Source organism: Balaenoptera acutorostrata, chromosome 10, assembly GCF_949987535.1.
Source record: "Balaenoptera acutorostrata chromosome 10, mBalAcu1.1, whole genome shotgun sequence".
Lineage (NCBI taxonomy): Eukaryota > Metazoa > Chordata > Mammalia > Artiodactyla > Balaenopteridae > Balaenoptera > Balaenoptera acutorostrata.
The window spans coordinates 52,179,186-52,200,711 of NC_080073.1; the positions used below are offsets into that span (position 1 = coordinate 52,179,186).

A 21,526-nucleotide genomic window follows, 5' to 3' on the forward strand; every position below is an offset into this window, starting at 1 on the left:
AATTCTCAGCCTTCTTACAGATTTGTGTAAAATACATTTATCTCCTCTTTAAGCAGTACCATTATTGTGCGTTAACCACAGGGGTTAGCAAATTCTCTGTAAAGGGCCATATGGTAAATATTTTAGGCCTTGCAGGCAATGCAGTCTTTGTCACCTCTACTCAGCTCTGCTTCTGTAGTGTGAAAATAGCCATAGATAATAGCTAAATAAATCAGCATTGCTATGTTCCAAAATTTTATTTATGGACACTGAAATTTGGATTTTATGTAATTTTCTTGTGTCATGGAATGTTATTGTTTTGATTTTTTTCTCAACTATTTAAAAATGTAAAAAAAATTCTTAGATTTCAGGGGTCGTAATTTGCTGGCCTCTGATTAGTCAGAACATTTTTGAAGGTGAAAAGACAAGCCAGTTGTTAAGGGCTGTGCATTCTAGAGTCACTGTAAGCTGCCCTTGATGGGCAAACAGTGGGACATGTTCTTTAGCCATTTGTAGCTGTCAGGTTTCATTTTGCTCATTATGCTTTAGAGCATATACATTCTCTAATCCTGTCTTTATAAATATCCTGTGTAATCTCCTCATATGTATTTGTATTTTAAAACCACACATAAATAAAAATTAATTGTTGTCTTTTTCATAGTGCATTTGATTATGACACAGAAAATATGAATTCTGAAGATATTTATAGCTCTCTTAGAGGTGTCACTGAAGCAATTCAGAATTTCAGCTTCCGCAGTCAAGAAGATATGAATGAGCCATTGAAAAGGGATTCTAAAAAAGATGAAGGCGATTCAGTGAGTATTTGAACATTATTACATTGCACATGTTTTCATTAAGAGTTTTTTATTTTATTTTTAAACTTTGTTTTCTGTCATTTTCAAAGATAATTTTCCAGGGGTCAGTTACTCAGTATTTACTGAGTATCTACCATGTGCCAGGCACTGCTCTGGGCAGAGTCACTGCCCTCAAGTTCCTCATATATTTTTGGGTAGAGATGAGTACTGTGGAGTTCTAGGTTAGAATGTAAAGTGAATCTATTTTAGATTAAGTTGTAAGGGAAGATGACATTTGCATTGAGACCTAAGTAAAGCCATACAAGATCTAGGAGAGAAGAATTCCATAAATGAAATAACAAGTGCAAAGACACTTAGATGGGAGCAAGCTTTGTACAGTTGAGAACCAGGATGAAAGCCAGTATAGGAACATGGGCCAGATCACGTGGCTCTTGTAGGACAAAATAAGGTGTTTAAACCTTTTTTATTCCTGTTCAGTGTAGTGATAGTGATTTGTTTCATCAGTTTCTGCGGTTCCAATTAAGAATGTTATGACCCATCTTTCTGACATTTGTGAATATTATTGCTCAGTTTGTTACCCCGCCATTATACAAAAAAGTTTCTTTTTTTTTAACTCTGCTTCTTCTTAGACTTTTCTCTCACAGCTTAGACTTTTCTCAAAACAAGCTATCCCACCATTTCCTGTGGAATCTGTGGTTTCTCAGTGTTTACAAAATTATAGAACATTGCAATGCTTCAGCAAATCTCTACAGGGCTCCCTGCTCTGCTTCCTGACTTCTTTCCTGCTATTGTTTTTCTCCCCGTGCCTGTATGGCAGATGAGCCTAGTAAACTGGATGCCAAAAACCTGCTTATCACTCGTATTTCAGGTTCCCTACCCCAAAAGCTGCCTGTGGTACCAATAACAGGTTAGTAAGAGTCACTGCTTAATCGAGACTTTCTCCCCAGTGATAGCAGGGTACAGTGTCAGGAGCCCAAGTAGTGGATTCTGGCAGAAGTGAGTTTGGCATTTACTCACTAGTCAGATTATCACTTCTAAGCCTCCATGTCTTCCTAAGGAAAATAGGGATATTACTGCATACCTTAAAAATTATTATGCATATAATAAATCATATGACTCCATCCAGCCCAGACCTTTCTCCTGATTTCCAGATTCATACATCCAGCTGCCTGTTTGAACTCCTGATTTTCCTCCTAAACTGTTCTTTTCTATCTCAGTTGATAGCAGTGCTAGTTGCTCAGCCAAAAACCTTGGACAGAACAGTTGTCCTTGTCCCATCTCTTTTTCTCATCCTCCCTACTTGGTCCAGCAGGAAATCTGTTGACTCTATCTTCAAAATATAAGCCACAGTCTATACAGTAGACTTTTTTCCCTTGTTATCTCTCTGGCCTCATCTCCTACTACTCTCCTCTGCTTTAGCTACATGCTTCCTTGCTGTTCCTTCAACTTACTGGGCATGCTTTTTTTTTTTTTTTTTTTTTTTTGGCTCTGTTGGGTCTTTGTTACTGCACGTGGGCTTTCTCTAGTTGTGGCGAGCAGGGGCTACTCTTCGTTTGGTGCACTGGCTTCTCATTGCAGTGGCTTCTCGTTGTGGAGCACAGGCTCAAGGCGCATGGGCTTCAGTAGTTGCAGCATGTGGGCTTCAGTAGTTGCAGCACGCGGGCCCTAGAGCTTGTGGGCTTCAGTAGTTGTGGTGCGCGGGCTCAGTAGTTGTGGCTCGCAGGCTCAGTAGTTGTGGCGCATGGGCTTAGTTGCTCCACGGCATGTGGGATCTTCCCGGACCAGGGATCGAACCTGTGTCCCCTGCAATGGCAGGCAGATTCTTAACCACTGAGCTGGGCATACTTTTGCCTCAGGGCCTTTGTCTTGGCTATTCCCTCTGCCTTAAACATTCTTCCTGCAGATAGCCATGGCCAGTTTCCTCACTTCCTCCAAGTCTTTGCTCCAGTAGCTTCTCAGTGACCACCCTATTTAATCTTCAGCCTCCTCTCTCCCACCTCGGCACTCATGATCCCTTTAATACTGTACTGCCTCCCATACACTAATTACCTCCTACTGTACCACATACTTTACTCATTCATTATGTTTTCTTAATGTCTCTGTCCCTCCACTAGAATGTAAACTTCATGAGGATAGACAGCATTCTGTCGTTTGTTCAAGAATATATCCCCAGTGCCAAGAATAATACCTAGCATGGAATAGGCGCACAGCAAGTATTTAAAGGATATTTGTGAAGCACCTAGCTAACGACTTGGCACAGAGTTGCTCAGTAGACGGTGGTAATGGTGATATTGATGATCATAATTGATATTTTGATAAGTATGTTAATGTGCCCGAACTCCATCAGGCATCCTTCCAAAAGTTATGCAGTCCTTTTGGGACTTTTTTATTTTTTCTTAAGTAGGCCTTTTTTTAATTTGGTTTTCTTATACTTTGTTAACATACTGTCATTGTATAATTTACAACCTTAATAATGAAATCTGGGAGCTTTTAGTTCTGTGTTGCTAATGAAAGTGTTGCTAATGAAAGTCCTTTTGTATCTTTAACTGGCATAGAGAAACTGTTGCTAATCACGTTGTATATATTGCTTGATCAAGCCACTAGCAAGGAAACTATAGGAATCATTAGAGACAGCATTCTTTTTTTTTTTTTTAACATTTTTATTGGAGTATAATTGCTTTACAATGGTGTGTTAGTTTCTGCTTTATAACAAAGTGAATCAGTTATACATATACATATATCCCCATATCTCTTCCCTCTTGCGTCTCCCTCCCTCCCATCCTCCCTATCCCACCCTTCTAGCTGGTCACAAAGCACCAAGCTGATCTCCCTGTGCTATGCGACTGCTTCCCACTAGCTATCTATCTTACATTGGGTAGTGTATATATGTCCATATATACACTACCAATCTCTCACTTTGTCCCAGCTTACACTTCCCCCTCCCCTGTCCTCAAGTCCATTCTCTAGGAGGAGAGACAGCATTCTTTTACAGTTCTTATTTGCCCCTATGGCTGTGGTTTCCTTACATCTCTTCTATAAACTGTGACTTTTTGAATGTTAAGTTTTAACTCATCATGTTGATTTCCATTACTTAATTTTTTTTTGGCTGGTTATTGTTACCTTTTTAAAATAGCCTTTGAAGCAGTAGGGAAATATCTTTTTAGAATTTCAAAGAGATTTAAAAAGGAGTTAATTTGCTCTGCCTTCCCCTTCCCATTAATAGACATGTGGCGGTCCTGGGATGTCTGACCCAAGAGCAGGAGGTGATGCTACTGACTCAAGCCAAACAGCCCTTGATAATAAAGCTTCATTGCTCCATTCGATGCCTGCTCACTCCTCTCCACGCTCTCGAGACTATAATCCGTATAACTACTCAGATAGCATCAGTCCCTTCAATAAGTCTGCCCTCAAGGAAGCCATGTTTGATGATGATGCTGACCAGTTTCCTGATGGTATGTCCTGGGTCCTGCTGCTACTGTCTGTGTTTTGGAGGACTGGTAATCAACGAAGCAAACGAAATATGCATGCTCTTTTATTGTAACTCCCTAAAAAGTAAGGATCTTTGGGGGTGGGAACGTTCTCTCCCATCTTCTAGGAGCTCATTTCTAGTGGTTTGGTGGTTTTCTTCCCCTGAATAAGAGACAGATTAATCATCCTAACATAATTCTTGAAATCAAGAAAACCTCAGTGACCTCCCAGAAACAACTGAAACCAGCTGTAGACACATTTCATTTAGTTATTAATTTTCATACCAGAATGACAAAACCCTTTGAAAGGATACCCATTCTTTACAATAGCCTTTTGAGTGTGAAGTCATAAACTCTTTAATAAGATACATTCAAGAACCAAATATGGGAAAAGCTACCATTAAGATTTGGAGTTGGCTTAGGTCTAAGCTCTGACACTACGCTGCATCACCTGGGAAGTTGGTTGACCTTCCTGAATCTCACTTGTCCCTAGGTTGCAGATGCTATGTTACCTGCCCTTCTGATCACAGTATGCAGTAAGGTTTGGATAAGGTGTATAAGAACTGACTATAAAGTACAAAACACTGTAAATGTTTTACTTATTTTTAATAGTAAGGAGTTACATTCTTTTCCTCTACAAATTACATGATCCATTAATTCTTTTCTTAACTAAGTAATGTATAGTAATATATAACTTTATGTAGGTAAATGTGAAAGTCTCCCCCTCAACACTCTCATGATTTCATACTTAGGTAATTTCTGATTTTCCCTTTATTCCCTCAGTGTTGCTGTCAGTGAACATATTTCTGCATAAAATTTATGCACATATACAGGTAATTCTAAGAGATTTCTAGGGATAGAATTGCCCAATTAAGGGATATCTGTAAGTTTGTTTTGAGAGTTACTACCAATTACCAACTCAAAACACTTGGCCAGTTCAAGTAGTACTGATTTCCTCACCAACCCAGAATGTTTAAGTGTTTTTATTTTTTGTCATTGTGATGGATATAAAATAGGTCATCCTAATGAGCATTTCCTTAATTGTTAGGAAGACTGAGAAATTAGATATCAGATTATTTTTTAATTTTTCTAATTTTGATGAATAGAAAAATATCTTCACTTCTGAATTTCTTTGATTACTAATGAGGTCAATGAATCATATTTTGGCCAACATGTCATGTTAAGAGACTTAATATATCACATATATCACAAAGGCAAAATTATGACAACATACCAAACTGTCTAAATTACATAAGAATCTATAAAATCGCCACAATTATGCACTTTGGTGTGTTTTAATCTACCATAAACAGTTGACTATGCTGTTGAGGTTTAGTCATGATAGCAGCATAACAGAAGTGTGTGAATTGGACCTAGCAGCAAAGTGCCCTTGGAACCCTGCGTAGTAGCAACAGCCTGGTGATTGAGACCTAGCTTTAGCAGCTTAATTTACATTGGTTTTAAATTATTTATGCACAGAGGTCACAACTGACATTTCTTGCTTCGGCTCTGCTGTATATATGTGTATCTCACATACATATGCACTATATAGGTATATATATATATATATGTATATATATACCTACATATATATATGTAGGCTTTTTTTTAAGTATTATTTCAAAATAGTCAAAAGCTTAAAAGTTGGGAGTACAGTAGAAGGAACTTTTTCTTGAACCATCTGAGAGTAAGTTGCCAAACTGACGCTCCATCACTTCAAATACTTTTGGACATACTTTCTATAAACAAAGACAGTCTCCTGCATAATTACAATATATTCGTCAAAATCAGGGAACTATCAGTGCTACATTAATAACTACCCATCCTTAGAGTTTTTCCACCTGTCCCGATAATATCTTATAGTGGAGTATCCAGTTCAGAATGTCATGTTGCATTTAATCATCACATCTCCTTCAGTGTTCAGTCTTCTCTTGGCTTTCATGACCGTGACACTTTTGATGGTTAAAGACCAGTTATTTTGTAGCATTTCCCTCAATATAGGTTTGTCTGATGTTTTCTTATGATTGGATTCAGATTTTGTACTCTTGGCATCAGAATCACAGAAGTGTTAGTGCGTCTTTCAACTAACACATGATTTCCCTTTGCCCCAATATTGGTGATGTAATTTTGATCACTTGATTATGGTGCTGCTAACAGGCTTCTCCACTGTGAAGTTACTCATTTTGTAATTAATAAGTGTTTTGTGGAGAGGTACTTTAAAACTGTAAATATCCTGTTCCTCATTAAACTTAAATTTTATTTATTTAAAAAAAATAAATATTTATAACTGTACAGATACATAGTTTCCTGTTGTATTCAATGGGCTATAATGTTTAACTGTCATTATTTATTTTGATGCTCAAATTGTCCTTAATTTGACCATCAGGATCCCATTCAAGCTGGCTTTTGTGTCCTTTTAACATGTCCCCATTCTTACATTCTGACACAGCAAAATCTTACACTGTCCTTGCTTCAGTCCTAGAATCAACCATTTCTCCAAGGATCGATCCTTGGTTTCTTTTAACAGAAAATGGTCTTTAAAGACTAAAGTCTGGGCACTAGGTGTACTCACTGCTGGTGGGACATCACTACTCCCCAGACCTCTAAGTGACTAGAGCTAGGGAGCGTGTGTGTTTGTGTGTGCACGTGCGTGTGTATACACGCATGCACGCTGATTTATATCTATTGCTGTATCTGTCAGAAGCTATGTGTTTATACCAATAACTCCAATTCTAGTCTAGCACCATGAGATTAATTTTAGTTTCTCCCTTTCCATATTAATAACCCCCTGTGAGAAACCTGACTTCCGTTATCTTGAATATACTTACTTATTTGATCAATCCTTCTGTATGCAACCAGTTCTCCATCTCTGCCACCACCTCCTCACTTGCGCGGATGCACTCCCCACCCTGCTGGGCTCTACCATTCCACCCTCAACTTCCTCGGCCTCAATGCCATTCTGCTTGGGCTCTGACACATCACACCTGGTTGCCACTACATGTGGACACGCTTCTTGTTCTAGCTGAGCTCTGAAACCCTATCTTACCCACTCTTACGTGTGGAAACCCTCTGTACTCTGCCTGGGAATCTGTCCCCAGGCCTGTAATTTTGATAAATGGAAAAATATCTTCATTTTATGAGATTGAGGAATTGTGTTTTTACCAACTTCTCATGTTGAGGCTTGATATATCACAAGTACCACAAAGCCAAAATTATGACAACTTAACAAGATCATCCCCTTATTGTCTAATTCTCTGCTCCTTTACTAAGGATCATATATTTCTCATTTGTTAAAGGAAAATATCTCTGGAAATTATATAACTGAAACCTAACTGGGTAGAATATTTTTCAACTTGAGAACGTTATTTCTTCACAGCATAATACTTGATTGACTTCTGAAACATTTGAAGATAGAGAAGCCTTCAGTTACACCAAAATAGTAGTTGTTCCAAGCTTCATATAGCAATTGTTTTCATTTACTGTCTATTTTCTTTTTTAAATTTGAGGTGGGGAAGGCCTTATTTGACATTATTTTATTGTAAACATTGCTGACATTATCTTTTTTAATGTATTGACCCCCATTTTGCTGTTTTGATTTTTCTCTTATGCCCTGCCCCCAAGTAAAATTTCTCCTTATTTTGTTTTTAAAATATAAAACTTTTGGTGGGAGATAATTATTTTGTTCAAGTAGGAATTTGTTTTAAAATTCTGAGACTTATTAAGTATCTTTCTTACTCAGATGTGTCTGTACATATTACAGACAGATGCACACATTAGTGATACATTTATCAAAACTAACAAGTCATACCCACTAATGACCAGTTCTAATTATGACCTTTGTAAAGTTTACCGGGGACTATAATATTCCAGAATATGTACTACCTCTAGTGAGGATGATACTGTTATTCAAGGGAGACTCATATTTCAGGCCCGGGTCCTCACCAGGACCCTAGGAGGTGCGTGCTATTTTCCCATTTTACTGATAAGAAAACCCAACCTCCACAATAATTGAGAGCGTGCTCCTATCACACAAAGGCTAAGGGGCAGAGGCTTGGTGAGACTCTAGAGCCTGTGTTCTTTTCACAGAACAGCAATGCTTCTGTGTGTCAGAAGAGGAAATAACAGTTGATTATACTTTATCTTAATTAATTCAGTACGTTAGGTTTATCTCATTTGTATGACATAAATAGTTCATTTTTTTATCAAATAATTTATGTGCTTTCTTTGGCAGAAGTTATTTTCCTGTCAGTCATCTGTCCAGACCATTATATGACAGGTCATTTCTAATTATCTTCTAGAGTAATTACAAAGCCTATATTCATGAAGAGGCGAACTGAGTTCCTTTGAAACAAAGCATTTTCTTGAGATTTCCCTTTATTCAGCTGAAATAAAATATACTCTTATCAGAATGATTTTATGACATCTTTGAAAGTCTGATAGTGTAACTTCACAGGAGTGATTTTTGAGCAGTTTATAGAGATGCATTGATCCTGCTGCAGTAGTTCTTGTTAAGCCAGCAATATTGTTCTAATGTTGGTCTATACAAATGAAATTATTATAAGACAGTTTTTATTCTCCAAGTTAAGATCTTTGAACTCAAATTTCTTATTTTTCATGGTTTTGCTCTGCATTTTGCAGAGGTTCTTCCTGATCTTCCAAAACCCTAATTTAGTTCTCCTCAGTGATCATTCTTTTCAGATTATCTCAAGTTTTTAAATTCAGTAATCACATTTTGTGCTCTGTGTATGAGTGTTTGGGGACTAGAAGTTCTTAGTGCTCTTATTATAGTTCCACGAAAGTTGTCCTAACAAACTTCCTTTTTTATAGGCAGTGAATATTGTCATTACATTTTGGTTCAATTTCCCTTCCCTATCATCTGTTAGTTTTATTCCAGTACAAGTCATCTGTTCTAGTAGTTCAGCTTGATTTCCTTTCCTCAGGTTTCTGAATCCTCTTAAGTGAAATATAACTTTTCTTTCCCTACTTGTAGTTGTGAGTTCCCTGAGACCTATAATGTCAGGCCATTGGTATCTCTAGGTCAGTGGCTAACCAGCTGGCAGGATGAGGCACAGTAGCTTCTGTTTTTATGGACCAGTTGTGAACCATCTGGCAAACTACAACCTCAAGGTTCATTTTTGGGAAAAGTGCTCTTTCCTCTTGAGCGTTTCCTTTTGTAGCCAGCAACCCTCTCCAAAAGGCCAGCATACTCATGCCAAGTGAAGCCACAGAGAATACAGCTCCACAGTGTTAGCTGTCTTTCCTGGAGACTTGGGAGAGGGAGTGACCCCAGGTGTACCTTCTAGGCTCAGGCACCGTGTTCTGTGATTATTTTATTCCAGAGAACGAGTTAGAAGGGAAAAGAATCTATGGCATAAGCTCAAGCAAATGCCTGCCCAAGTCCCTCAAACCTGAATTTATCATGTATTTTATCATCAAAAGAATTTAGGAAGAACTCTGGTATTTTTTAATGTTCTAATGTGAACTTTTGGATTTAACTGTCTTTCCTACAAAGATTTCTCAAAGCATTATCTGATGACTTTGAAAAATAAACAGTGTGTCCTTTAACATTCATAAAATTCATGAGTTCATAATTATACTTTAAAAAAAGAAAGCAAAAACAAATGAAAACTCCTTGATAACCACTGGGCCCAACTCTTGACTCAGAAATTTAAAGGGAAATATATTAAGTATTCTGCCTTTTCTATCAAACTGTATTTCAGGGCAATCAAAATAGCTCTAGTTGATAAACTCACTCTCTCAGAAGAATTCCAACCCATTTTTAACTCCTAATAAAATAATTGATTCAGCAACATCAGTGGGTGAAATCATTAGTTAAAAAGGTTGACGGGGAACTTTACAGTGGTGGGATCAAGTTGTTACCAGTTAAATCCAGTGATCATTTATTAGTATCGCTAAAAATTGAGTACCCAGACACTGTGAGCCTCCTGGCATGACAGCATAGAAGTGCATGCTGAAGTGTGTAAGGATGAAATGATACATTTGGGATTTGCTAAAAATTTTTCAGAAAAAAAGTTGGGTGGGGCACGAAGATGATGTAAGAATGGTAAAATCTTAATAATTTTTAAATCTGGGTGATGGGTACATGGGGGTTCATTATACAATTCTCCTGTGAATTTTTATTATAAATGGTTTTAAACTAGCATTGAGGTTTGGGGGATGACAAATGGAAAAGAATATTACTTGGTCATTTTTCTTTGTTTTTGGTTTTTTTTTTACAAGTAACTTTCTGTTTGTGTTTCATGATGTTATAACGTTGTCATCCCCATACTTGTGAAAGTTGACCTATAAAGTTACAGAATTAACATCATGTCCTTATGACAGATCTTTCCCTAGACCATTCTGACCTGGTTGCAGAGTTATTGAAGGAGTTGTCTAACCATAATGAACGTGTAGAAGAAAGAAAAATCGCCCTCTATGAACTCATGAAACTGACACAGGAAGAATCTTTCAGTGTTTGGGATGAACACTTCAAAACAATATTACTTTTATTGCTTGAAACCCTTGGGGATAAAGAGGTAAAATGGCAGAATATGTAAACAATAGCCTGTTTTTCCTGTCTTGGATTGCCTGTCATTGCCTATTAATGAAGTGCTACACAGATTTGGAAATTGGGAAAATGAGTCTTTTCTGCTGCTTCTTTCTGCCTGAAATTTTCACTGTAAAGTACTTTTTCTTCCCAACCAAGCAGCTCAGTGATTTTCAACAGTTGACAACAGGGAAAATGAAAGGTTGCTGACAAAATTTTTATAGGAGAATACTTTTTTTTGCATATTTGAATTAGTTGTTCAAAAGTAAAACTTCCTTTTTAATAGAATGTAGTGGTTCTTGGTTTCTTTAAGAAGTATTCGTTTTCAACTAGAGTTGTGTAATATACCACATATTTTATGCAGTTGTCTACAATTCCCCCAACCCATATTAAGACCCTTAAGTTACAGAAATGGAAAATGTAAAGATCGTCTACAACCCAAAATATTAAAAACATTAAAATATTTCTTCTTAGCCTACAATCAGGGCTTTGGCATTAAAGGTTTTAAGAGAAATCCTAAGGCATCAACCAGCAAGATTTAAAAACTATGCAGAACTGACTGTCATGAAAACACTGGAAGCACATAAAGATCCTCATAAGGAGGTAAGTGACCTGATAGTACTTCTGATATTATTGCATGAAACATACAAACGTTTGAAAGTACTCTTAGCAAGCATTTTCTTAATGTTCAAGGTAGTATCTGATTGAGAAGCAAACATATAATCTTTTCTGTTTAACGAATTATATTGATACCATGGCCTTTTACCTAAAATAGGTGAGCTCTAGGATATAATTTATCTGATTTCATTTTCTCCTATAATTCACTTTTAGATTTCCATTTAGAGTTCACCAATCTTAACTTCACTTTCCATTTACCAATAAGAATTTGGTTTTTTAAAATAACTAATGAAGATAAGAATCATTGTTATTTTAAAGTGGTAAATTGCCTATAGGAGCTAGATGTCTGTTAGAAGTTTACTCAATAAAACAATGAGGACAGCTTTCCTGAAAGAGTCCTGTAAACCTGTCTTGTTACATTATAGTCAGGATATCCCCATCATGACCAATGACACTGATGAGATAATCAGTGAGATAAGATAATCATAAGGACTTTTATTAAAATAATTAGAAAAGCAAGTTTCAAATAGGGAGTGCAACTCTAAGAGGAAGCATCAGAGCAATATATAAGCAAAAGACAAGTCAAAAAAAGGAAGTTAAAACAACAGTGAGACAAAATAGATTAAAGTTAAGTATAAGAGCTAAAACTGTAAAACTCTCAGAAGAAAGCATAGGTGTGAATCTTTGTTACCTTGGGTTAGGCAATGGTTTCTTAGATACAATACCAAAAGCAGAAATAATCAACAAGGAAAAGAAGAGTAAATTGAACTTTATCAAAATTAAAAACTTTTGTGCTTCAAAGGATGCTCTCGGGAAAGTGAAAAGACAACCCATAACATAGGAGAAAATTTTTGCAAATCATGTCTGATAAGGGACTAACAACCATAATATATAAAGAACTCTCATAACTCAACAATGAAAAGGTAAATAACTCAGTTTTTCAACGAGCAAAGGATCTGAGTTGACATTTCTTCAAAGAAGATATACAAATGGCCAATAAGCACATAAAAGGATTCTCACCCTCATTAGTCTTTAGGGAAATGCAGCTAAAACCACAATGAAATACCACACTTCACGCACATGATGAAGAACGATAATAAGAAATGTTGGTGAGGATATGAAAAAATCGAAACCCTCTGGGTAATTCACTTTTCAGAAGCTGTGACTGTGAATCTTATAGGAGAGTGAGCCATAACTTTTAAATCTACCTGGATTTTTAATCCGATTTTTTAAAAAATCCAGTTGGTGTTTAGTAGTGGTACATCTGTAGCATCTTGCTGAAGGCTTAAAAAAACTATGTAATGTTTGTACTTTAGTTATCCACCTTCTGACCTAAATAAGGCCTTGTAGCATACCAGTTTTTACCAGAGATAAAATTGACATTCTTAAGCTGTTACAGCTGAAATTAGCCCTAGGTCTTCTGACTTGCAGTGTATTTTCCACTATACCTTTATAAGTACCTCTCACAGATTGAGAGCACAAATGAGACAATACCAAAGTAGCAGCAAAAGCAATAATTTTTACATGTTTTCAAGACCATCTTTAGAGATTACAGACTCCAATAAAAATATAGATAACTGCATCTTCTCTTCATTGCAGAACCAGTGTTTTATCCTCCCCAAGTCCAATATAGAAGGAAAGAAAATCATTATGAACAGTAGGGGAAATAGCCTGTTAACTTGATAACATATTAATGAAATGATTTTTATTTTATTTTGTTAATAACGTGTTAAAAGGCACAAGCCCTCCTGGAGTTGAGGGTCTTAACGATGAGCAGGGTCTCAGCGTGGCTGATGCAGAGGACTCCAGTCACAGTGTAGTCTAGGTGGACAGAGCCTCCACTCCCCTGCAGAACTAGACCACAATATCATGTTAAAGTTGCTTTTAATCACTGAATCAAGCCAACATTAAGAGCACAAATGAAGGAAGAATGATGTAAAAAAGCACCATGTTTCCATCTTCTAGCTTCAACAGTTATCAACATTTTACCAAACCTGTTTTATCTGTACCCTCACCTTTTATGTTTGTTTGTTTAGTGTTTTCAAAGAAAATCCCAGATATCATGTCCTATGACGTATTTCATGAAGTGTATACATCCAGGACACAGTATAAGTTTTACAAAATTACTTCCCTGCTAAATGTTGGCCTCTTTGTTTTAGGTGGTGAGATCTGCTGAGGAAGCTGCGTCAGTGTTGGCCACTTCAATCAGTCCGGAGCAGTGCATCAAAGTGCTTTGTCCCATCATCCAAACTGCAGATTACCCAATTAATCTGGCTGCAATCAAAATGCAAACAAAAGTGATAGAGAGAGTTTCCAAGGAAACCCTTAACCTGCTTTTGCCAGAGATTATGCCAGGCCTAATACAGGTAAGCAGCAAAGCTTGGAGGAATAAGCTATGTGTGATACATTTGGGACTCAGTTATTTTAGACACTTGCCAGGCAACACTAGTGGCATGACCAAGCCTTCCTGCTGTCTTAGGTGTTCGGAGCAAAGACTTTCCGTAATTAGCTCTGTGTGTGTGTGTGGTAGAATATACAAAACATAAAACTTACCATTTAGCATGGTAACTTACCATTTAATGTGTTTTTTTTCTATGCATACAAACCCACACATATAAATACTTTTTAAAAATGGGATCATATTTTGTAACATGCTTTGCTTAACTTAATCATAGATTGTGAACTTTTTCCATCCAATAAATAATATTCTATAATGTAATTTTAATGACTAATATTACATAGTATGTATATTAAGATCCCTCCTGAAGAGAGTTAATCATTCATTTCTTTGTGCTTCTGTAGTATTACCTTTGTGACTCTGTTCTAAGCCGAATACTACTAAATTGTGAGGTCCTTGAAGATAAGATCCAAATCTTTTCCTTTCTTATCTGTGCTTTGGTGCTAAGAACAGAATATACATAATAGGTGTGTGTCATACATATAGTGGGTACTGAATAAATGTTTGTTGGATGAATAACTTAGAGTAATGGTAGGGATGGGCCAGATGTTAAGCTTAATTCAGCCTGGATTACAGGAGTACCTTGACTGCCAGGCCAAGGAGTTTAGGTTTTACTCAATAGTGAGGAGCTGTTGAATTCACTACAGCTGAAAGCTTTAGGAAGGTTAATTCAGAGGCTTCGGCAGGGTGGATTGGCAGAGGGGCAGCCCCAGAGTCAGAGGAGTGCAGCTTTCCAAGCTAAGTAAGAAAGAACCCGATAAGGAAGGCTGACAGTGGAGTGGGGGTGCCGAAGGGGAGATGGAGGAGGGAAGGGCACGCCTCTGCCTGAAAAGGTGAGAAATTGACTTTGTCCAGTCAGTAAAGCTCTCTCTCCTCAGCACACTTGGGATCTCCTCTTTGAGTTGCACTTCTGTCTCTGTGGAATGGTACTTTCCTCAGATCCTGCAGGAGTGCTAACAAGGACTTTTCTTCCCAGGGTTATGATAATTCGGAGAGCAGTGTTCGGAAAGCTTGTGTCTTCTGCCTGGTGGCTGTTCATGCGGTAATTGGTGATGAACTAAAACCACATCTCAGCCAGCTCACTGGCAGTAAAGTAAGTAGTGCTGCTGTTCTAAAGAGGGTGGCTGTGGGTCCTTCTTCAAAATTTAGTTCTTTGAGTGTGTTAAGGAGTAAATTTGGGGGCTTCCCTGGTGGCGCAGTGGTTGAGAATCCACCTGCCAATGCAGGGGACACGGGTTCAAGCCCTGGTCCAGGAAGATCCCACATGCTGCGGAGCAGCTAAGCCCGTGCCACAACTACTGAGCCCGCGTGCCACAACTACTAAGCCCATGCACCACAACTGCTGGTCCTGCGCTCTAGAGCCCGCGTGCCATAACTACTGAAGCCTGTGCGCCTAGAGCCCATGCTCCGCAACAAGAGAAGCCACTGCAATGAGAAGCCCACGCACCGCAACAAAGAGTAGCCCCCGCTCACTGCAACTAGAGAAAGCCTGCGCGCAGCAACGAGGACCCAGCGCAGCCAAAAATAAATAAATTAATTAATTAATTTAAATAAAAAGAGTAAATTTGTTATTCGCATTTTAATTAGGCTTTGCGAATCCAACTTATTCCTCTTACCATTTGCAGTTTAGCTGTTCGTACTGTCACATCTGTTACTCAGGTGAGGTCAGTGGTTTGGTAGGGTGGTTGGTAGACTGCTGTGAAAAAAATGCCTACAGCTTCTGGTTATTTATTGATCACCAACTGAGTCTCCTCACTCCCACACCCAAATCCTTACCCCCAAGGGCTGTTTAATTAAGAATAAATAGTAGTTATATATCCATGGATTTATATGTCCCCAAATATGGAACAATTGAACATTTAAAAAATCTTCCTTTACGAACTATGATAATCAAGTATTTGTTCTCCTCTTTCTGTTCTTATTATGATCACAATAAATGTTTAACTTTGATTTGTTATGTTAAAATAAATTTTCCAATTAGTCCTTAAGAGGCAAAAAAAACACAAAATCAGTCTTGCTTTCTTCATTTCTTTGATACTATCAAAACCTTGAAATTTGTTCTAAGGGGTGAGGATAAACTATGATTGTTGAATTATGGTTTATGAACCAGTTAACTGGCAAGACACTCACCTTCATATAAAAAGTTTCCCCAAATCCTAACAGTTGTCATTACCATAATCAAATTTATTTTTTAAGTAGCAAAGGGAAGAAAAAATACATAGAAGGAAAAAGAGCTCAGGTATATACCTTACATTAAATACCTATACAAGTTATAGATAGATTAAAGCAGTGGTTCTAGGGACTTCCTGGAGGTCCAGTGGTTAACACTCTGCGCTTCCACTGCAGGGGGCGCAGGTTTGATCCCTGGTCAGGGAACTCAGATCCCACATGCTGTGTGGCGCGGCCGAAAGAAAGAAAGAAAGAGAAAGCAGTGGTTCTTAACCTTTTCTGTGTTACAGACCACTTTGAGCTTTAGGTATAATCTCATCCCAAGAAAAATAAATGCATACAGATAAATTTTACACATAGTTTCGTTGTGGGGCGGGGGGGCGGCGTTCAGTGAGCCTCTGAATCTCGTGGACACCAGGTTTAAAAACCCTTCGGTCAAAGACAATGTTAAAAAAGCAAACTTTGAACAAAGTGGTTTTCAGAGAAAAATGTATCCTGAGTTTTGTCATAAGTTTAAGTTAGGTCCTGATAATCCAGAGTTGTCTGTAGAAGAATTAAAATTCAGCACTTTACCAGAATACTAGGCAGCCAGTAGTAATGTTGCATGTGAAGACAGTAGGTGGGAAAAATATCTGAGAATGACATTAGATGAAAAAAAAGTAGAAAACAGAATTGGATGTGCTTTGATTCCAAACTATAAAAATATGATCTCGTACAATAAAGACTGCAAAATGACAGAGAAATCAAAAACATTCTTGTTAGGAGAGCAGTTAGGAGAGAGTAGTTGTCTGAGATCTTGGGTGCTGGAGCCCAAGTGCCTCATTGCCTCTCCTGGCCCACTTCTCTCTACCCCTGTGACCTTAGGCAGGGACGGCACATCCTGTATCTCGATTTCCTCATCTGTAAAATGTTGTGAAGATAAAAAGAGAGAATTTAAGGCAGTATATTGTATAGCACATACTGCTCAAATGTTTATCATTATTGTCTTAATGGTGACTTCTTTTTCTAAGTTTTGTATGTTATCACTATAACATTTTTTGAAAAGGCATGCTAGAATACTCAGTCCTGAACAAACTGAGACTTAAAAATTTTTTTTTGGAAATTCTTAATTAGCAACAGTAACTGGGGCATTATAATAACCCCTCAGTCTAAAATATCTTTTGAAGCTCACATATGTATAATTTTTTTTAATGAGCATCTTACAATCATTTAGAGCAGCTTTCTCAAATGACGTGTTTGGCTTGAATCTGCAGATGAAGCTACTGAATCTTTACATCAAACGCGCACAAACAGGTTCTGGAGGAGCTGATCCCACTACTGATGTTTCTGGACAAAGTTAGTGAAGCTGATGGAAGTGAACCAGGTCTCTCAAAGGAAGGACAGACAGACCACCCTCATCAATGAAAGGAAATTTTCAAATACATCTTTTGGAAGTTATCATTGTTTCCCAGTTTTAGTTTTTTGTTTTGTTTTGTATTTTCTGTAACAGAGGGCTATCCTCAGTCTGCATGTAACTTTTATGATAGTTATTCCAAATTCAAGAAGAAGCAGTATTAACATAAGTTGGTCAATACAGAGTAATTTTTAATCTAATTCATCATTTCACATGTTTTACTTCTTTGTCCTCCCATTAACCTTTGCCAGTGTTATGATTGTATCCATTTTTTTAAATGCTGGTTAAACAGGAATGCTTAAAGCTTTAAAAGTTTAACAGTCTAAAACATTTTTTGGCCTTTATTCAAATGCAGAATAATATTTTTATTGCTACTTTGAGTTTTGGTCCGTATCATGTCCTATGCTAGAAATATTGAAATGATGTGAAATAAAGCAGGACTAATCTGAACTACAGCTGGACTCTGTTGGTGTGATGGTGATACACGTCATTAATTAGTTGCAACTTCTTTGGGGTGATCTGTAGTTTAAAACTAAGACCTCAAAGACATGTTACAGAATCAGCCAGTTCTGTAAGGCTGATACCCTTTGTTGGTTGTTGATCTTGCCATCTTTATTTAAAACCATGTCCCCTCTATGATCCCTTAAGAAAGCTGTACCAAATCATCAGCCTGTATTTTTCTTGTTACTTATTAAAATAGAAGGTTTCATTGCAGGGTTTTTTGGTTTGTTTATCTTTGTTGTGAATGATGCTTTTTTTATTTATTAATATCAAATTCACTTATGAATAAACTTGATAATGGAAACATAAAAAAAAAAATCAAGTGCATGTGTGTCCTTGACCGTCTTCTGTTTCTCATTTAATAAACAAACTAATTATTGAGACATGGGAGTCGACCAGCACCTTTTCTTTAAATGGTGGAACCTGGTTTCCTTTTACCATGAAATTGTCTTACTTGAAAACATTGATCCTGATGAGAGAGAAGATGGTGCCAAGGTTATTATCTTTGTATAATGGGCTCAAATTCTCTACCTCTTCAGGGCTAATACTTTTAACTGAGCTGCTGCCTATAGTGTCTTTTGGAAAACTATTAAAAGGGTGATTTTCTGTTACTTTTTAACAACTTTTTTTAATCACCTTTTGCTACACCTCTTATTTTCATGTGCAGCCAACTTTCAAAAATTACCAGTTTTGGTGGAAGGCAAATTAGGTAATTTGGAACCAGGATACTAATGATTTCTCATCTTGACTTTTTTTAAAATCCTAACATAAAGTGAATTTGACTGGAAAGGCAAATACCTATTAGGGAGGCAATTTGCTTTTGTTACAGAGTTATCTGTACTTTCTCTGTTTAATCGAAAAAATGTAGAAATGTATGTAAAGAATTTAAGGCAAGAGTTCTGAATGGATGATTTGTGATAGGCTTTTACCTTCCTTCGTTTTTGTTCTAGCAGCAGGAAAATAGTTTCTCTATATCCCCCCCTTTATCTGTAACAATTTTGTTTTCTACTGTTAATTACATTGTGTATTTATAGTTCTATGCTTACTGTTGTGCATATACTGGCAATAAAACTGTACATAACATTACTTGAACAAATTAACAATGTATATCAGTTGTTTTTCTGTCTCACTGTGTGACAAGCCACTTATCTCATAACTAGGTTTTTAAAAATGTTTAGAAAGTCCTGTTTCAGTGGTATTCTCATGAATTTGTAAGTGCATCCAAGGAGAAAAGATGTGTCAGGGGTAGCAGTCACAGTCCAATGTATATAGCTCTGTATGCATGTATATATTATAGCTTATCCTTAAAAAGAAAAGGTATTTTAAACATTGAACTCGTCTCAGTAATGCTTTATGTTCCATGACCTTTGGTATGTTTTATAATCATTTTGGATCTAAATATTGATCTAATTTTGACCTCTTCTTTAAGGTCCTGCTCTAACTACTGTTGACAACGAAATAGAGTGGCTTAAGCTGAATAATAACTCTACTTGAAAACTTAGATCAAACACCTGGCATCTAAAGGCAGGCACTCAAGAAATGAATGAACTGAGTAACAGAAGAGTATGGTCTAATGTGACGAAGTGAAAGCTAAGTCATGTTTAAAATTCTGTTATTTCAGTTGATAAGACTATGAGAAAGTTATTGTTGACTATTCAGATTGCTATATATAATACCTTTAATTTGTTCATTCCAGAAACATATTAAGATGTCGGCTATTAAAGAATGGTGATAAAAAGCTACTGGTTAAATTTTTTTCTTTCTGCTTTTCTCCCCTAAGCTAATCATCAGTGTCATTCATTTACCCACGCTGCTGAGAACCAATTAAAAAAGCATATAATTCCAGGTTTTAAAACATGTTTGTTTCTTGTGGGTTTTCAAAATCTGTAATAGACTTCTGACATTTTCAAGTAAGATATGGTTTGGACCTGAGGTTTCATATTTGGAGTACATTTGCTATATTCCTTCATATTTTATTATAAACTTCAGGTCAAAATGACTTTTCACCAAGTTATGTCTTACAGTATAAAACTAAAATCTTCAGGCCAGATCTATTTGTAAATTCAAGTGTTTCTTATTATTGTTAATTTAGAAAAACATTTACAGTAAATAGAAATGAGGATTAGTAATGTTATTCCATAATACATGAGGGTTTTTTTTAATTTAACCTTTGATAGCTTTGCTTCCTGTATTGTTTTAGTTCATTTTATTGCAGTTAATCAGTATAGTTTTATAGCCATGCAAATGAAAGGTCTAGAATTAAGCTTTAAAAAAAACTGTCAGTTAAAAAGTTATCCATCTCTATTGTGGAATATTTGGAAAATAATGAAAAACTGAGGGAAAAAAAATTACCTCTCATAGCACCACTTGAGATGATCTGTGTTGTTATTTTGTGGAGTGCTAAGATAATCAATTTGATTTAATGCTGAAAACTGTAAGGGAACATTAAGTTTTGTTAACCAGAGAATGACAAGATTAGAATTAGCTAAGATTTTGAATGCTTCTGTTCTGTGCATGTATTTAACAATACATTTTGAATATATTCCTTCTTTGTTTTTCTATAGGATGACTTCTAACAGCAGCAAAATATTCATTGGTATGTGTGCAGCATAATCCTGTGTTGTTGACCTTCACTGGATATTTTTATAACAAATAGCTACATCTTTGGCACATCTCCAATTATTTCCTACTTGGCAACTTTATAGATGCCTTTACTATGAAATTACTAAATATAGAAAAACAATCCTTATTTAAAGATATACTAATTACTTAAATAGCTGGGTTTAAATTACTCTTATAATAGTAATCTAAAATAGAACAGGAAAATACAAGAAATCTTTATATGTATCGGAATTTCAGTATTTCAAACTTACCTACATTCATCCATGCAGAAGATATGTGAGTAGTTGCCTTCAGGGAGACAGAGTAGAGCAAATAACCATGATACAGTGTGGTTAGTGCTATAGTAGAGAATAACACAGGGTGCTGATGGGAGCTAGGGAATGGGGGGGGGGTACACATAAGGAGTAATCACAGAAGGCTTCCTAGGGGAAGAGGTGATGTTTAAATTTAGTCTAGAAACTGAATGGGTCTGAGGCTCATTGGGGTGACAGGGTAGGGAGAGCAGAGGGAAGCCAAAGAGCAAGGCAGTGCTCTATGAAGTAAGAAGCATTACAGCATGTCCCTGGAACTTTTTAAACCATGATTTGTTTTGGAAAATGTTAAAAGAAATCTCATATACTCTTTTAAAAGTCCCCATAAAATATGTTTCAAAAAGAAAAAAAAAAATCTGTGCATTCTCACAATCAAGAAAGCTTGGCTATAGCTTTTCTTTCAGGGGTTTTAGTTCAAAAGTTTTCCTTTTCTTACAAAGTTATAATACTGAATTTGCTTTCCAGACTGAATGTATCATTTGTGTCTCCCCAGCTGGCCATCATTACACAGGTTGGTTTAGCTGGAACATGGGATGCCAGTGGAGAATGACCCCAGATTGAGTACTAGATACTCTGAGATATAATCTAACTGAACTAAGGAGTTCACTGAAGACTTAAACTGAAGAACAGCATGGTTAGAATTAAC

At 36.7% G+C, this 21,526-nt stretch overlaps 1 protein-coding gene across 23 annotated transcripts in view; it reads left to right on the forward strand.

Annotated features, from left to right (window-relative positions):
- The window catches only part of CLASP2 (cytoplasmic linker associated protein 2), a 179,220-nt gene extending 159,600 nt beyond the window's left edge, over window positions 1-19,620 (forward strand). For 17 of the 23 annotated variants that reach the window (XM_057554505.1, XM_057554507.1, XM_057554508.1 and 14 more), the window contains 7 exons: window positions 641-794; window positions 4,018-4,246; window positions 10,604-10,797; window positions 11,283-11,411; window positions 13,586-13,792; window positions 14,861-14,977; window positions 17,307-19,619. In XM_057554505.1, the coding sequence (XP_057410488.1) occupies window positions 641-794; window positions 4,018-4,246; window positions 10,604-10,797; window positions 11,283-11,411; window positions 13,586-13,792; window positions 14,861-14,977; window positions 17,307-17,393 (1,117 nt within the window). In that variant the 3' untranslated portion in view covers window positions 17,394-19,619. Of the gene's footprint in view, window positions 1-640; window positions 795-4,017; window positions 4,247-10,603; window positions 10,798-11,282; window positions 11,412-13,585; window positions 13,793-14,860; window positions 14,978-17,306 lie in introns of all 23 variants that reach the window. The other 6 variants (XM_057554500.1, XM_007191510.3, XM_057554501.1 and 3 more) reach the window with 1 other exon arrangement.
- The last annotated feature ends 1,906 nt before the right edge of the window (window positions 19,621-21,526 follow it).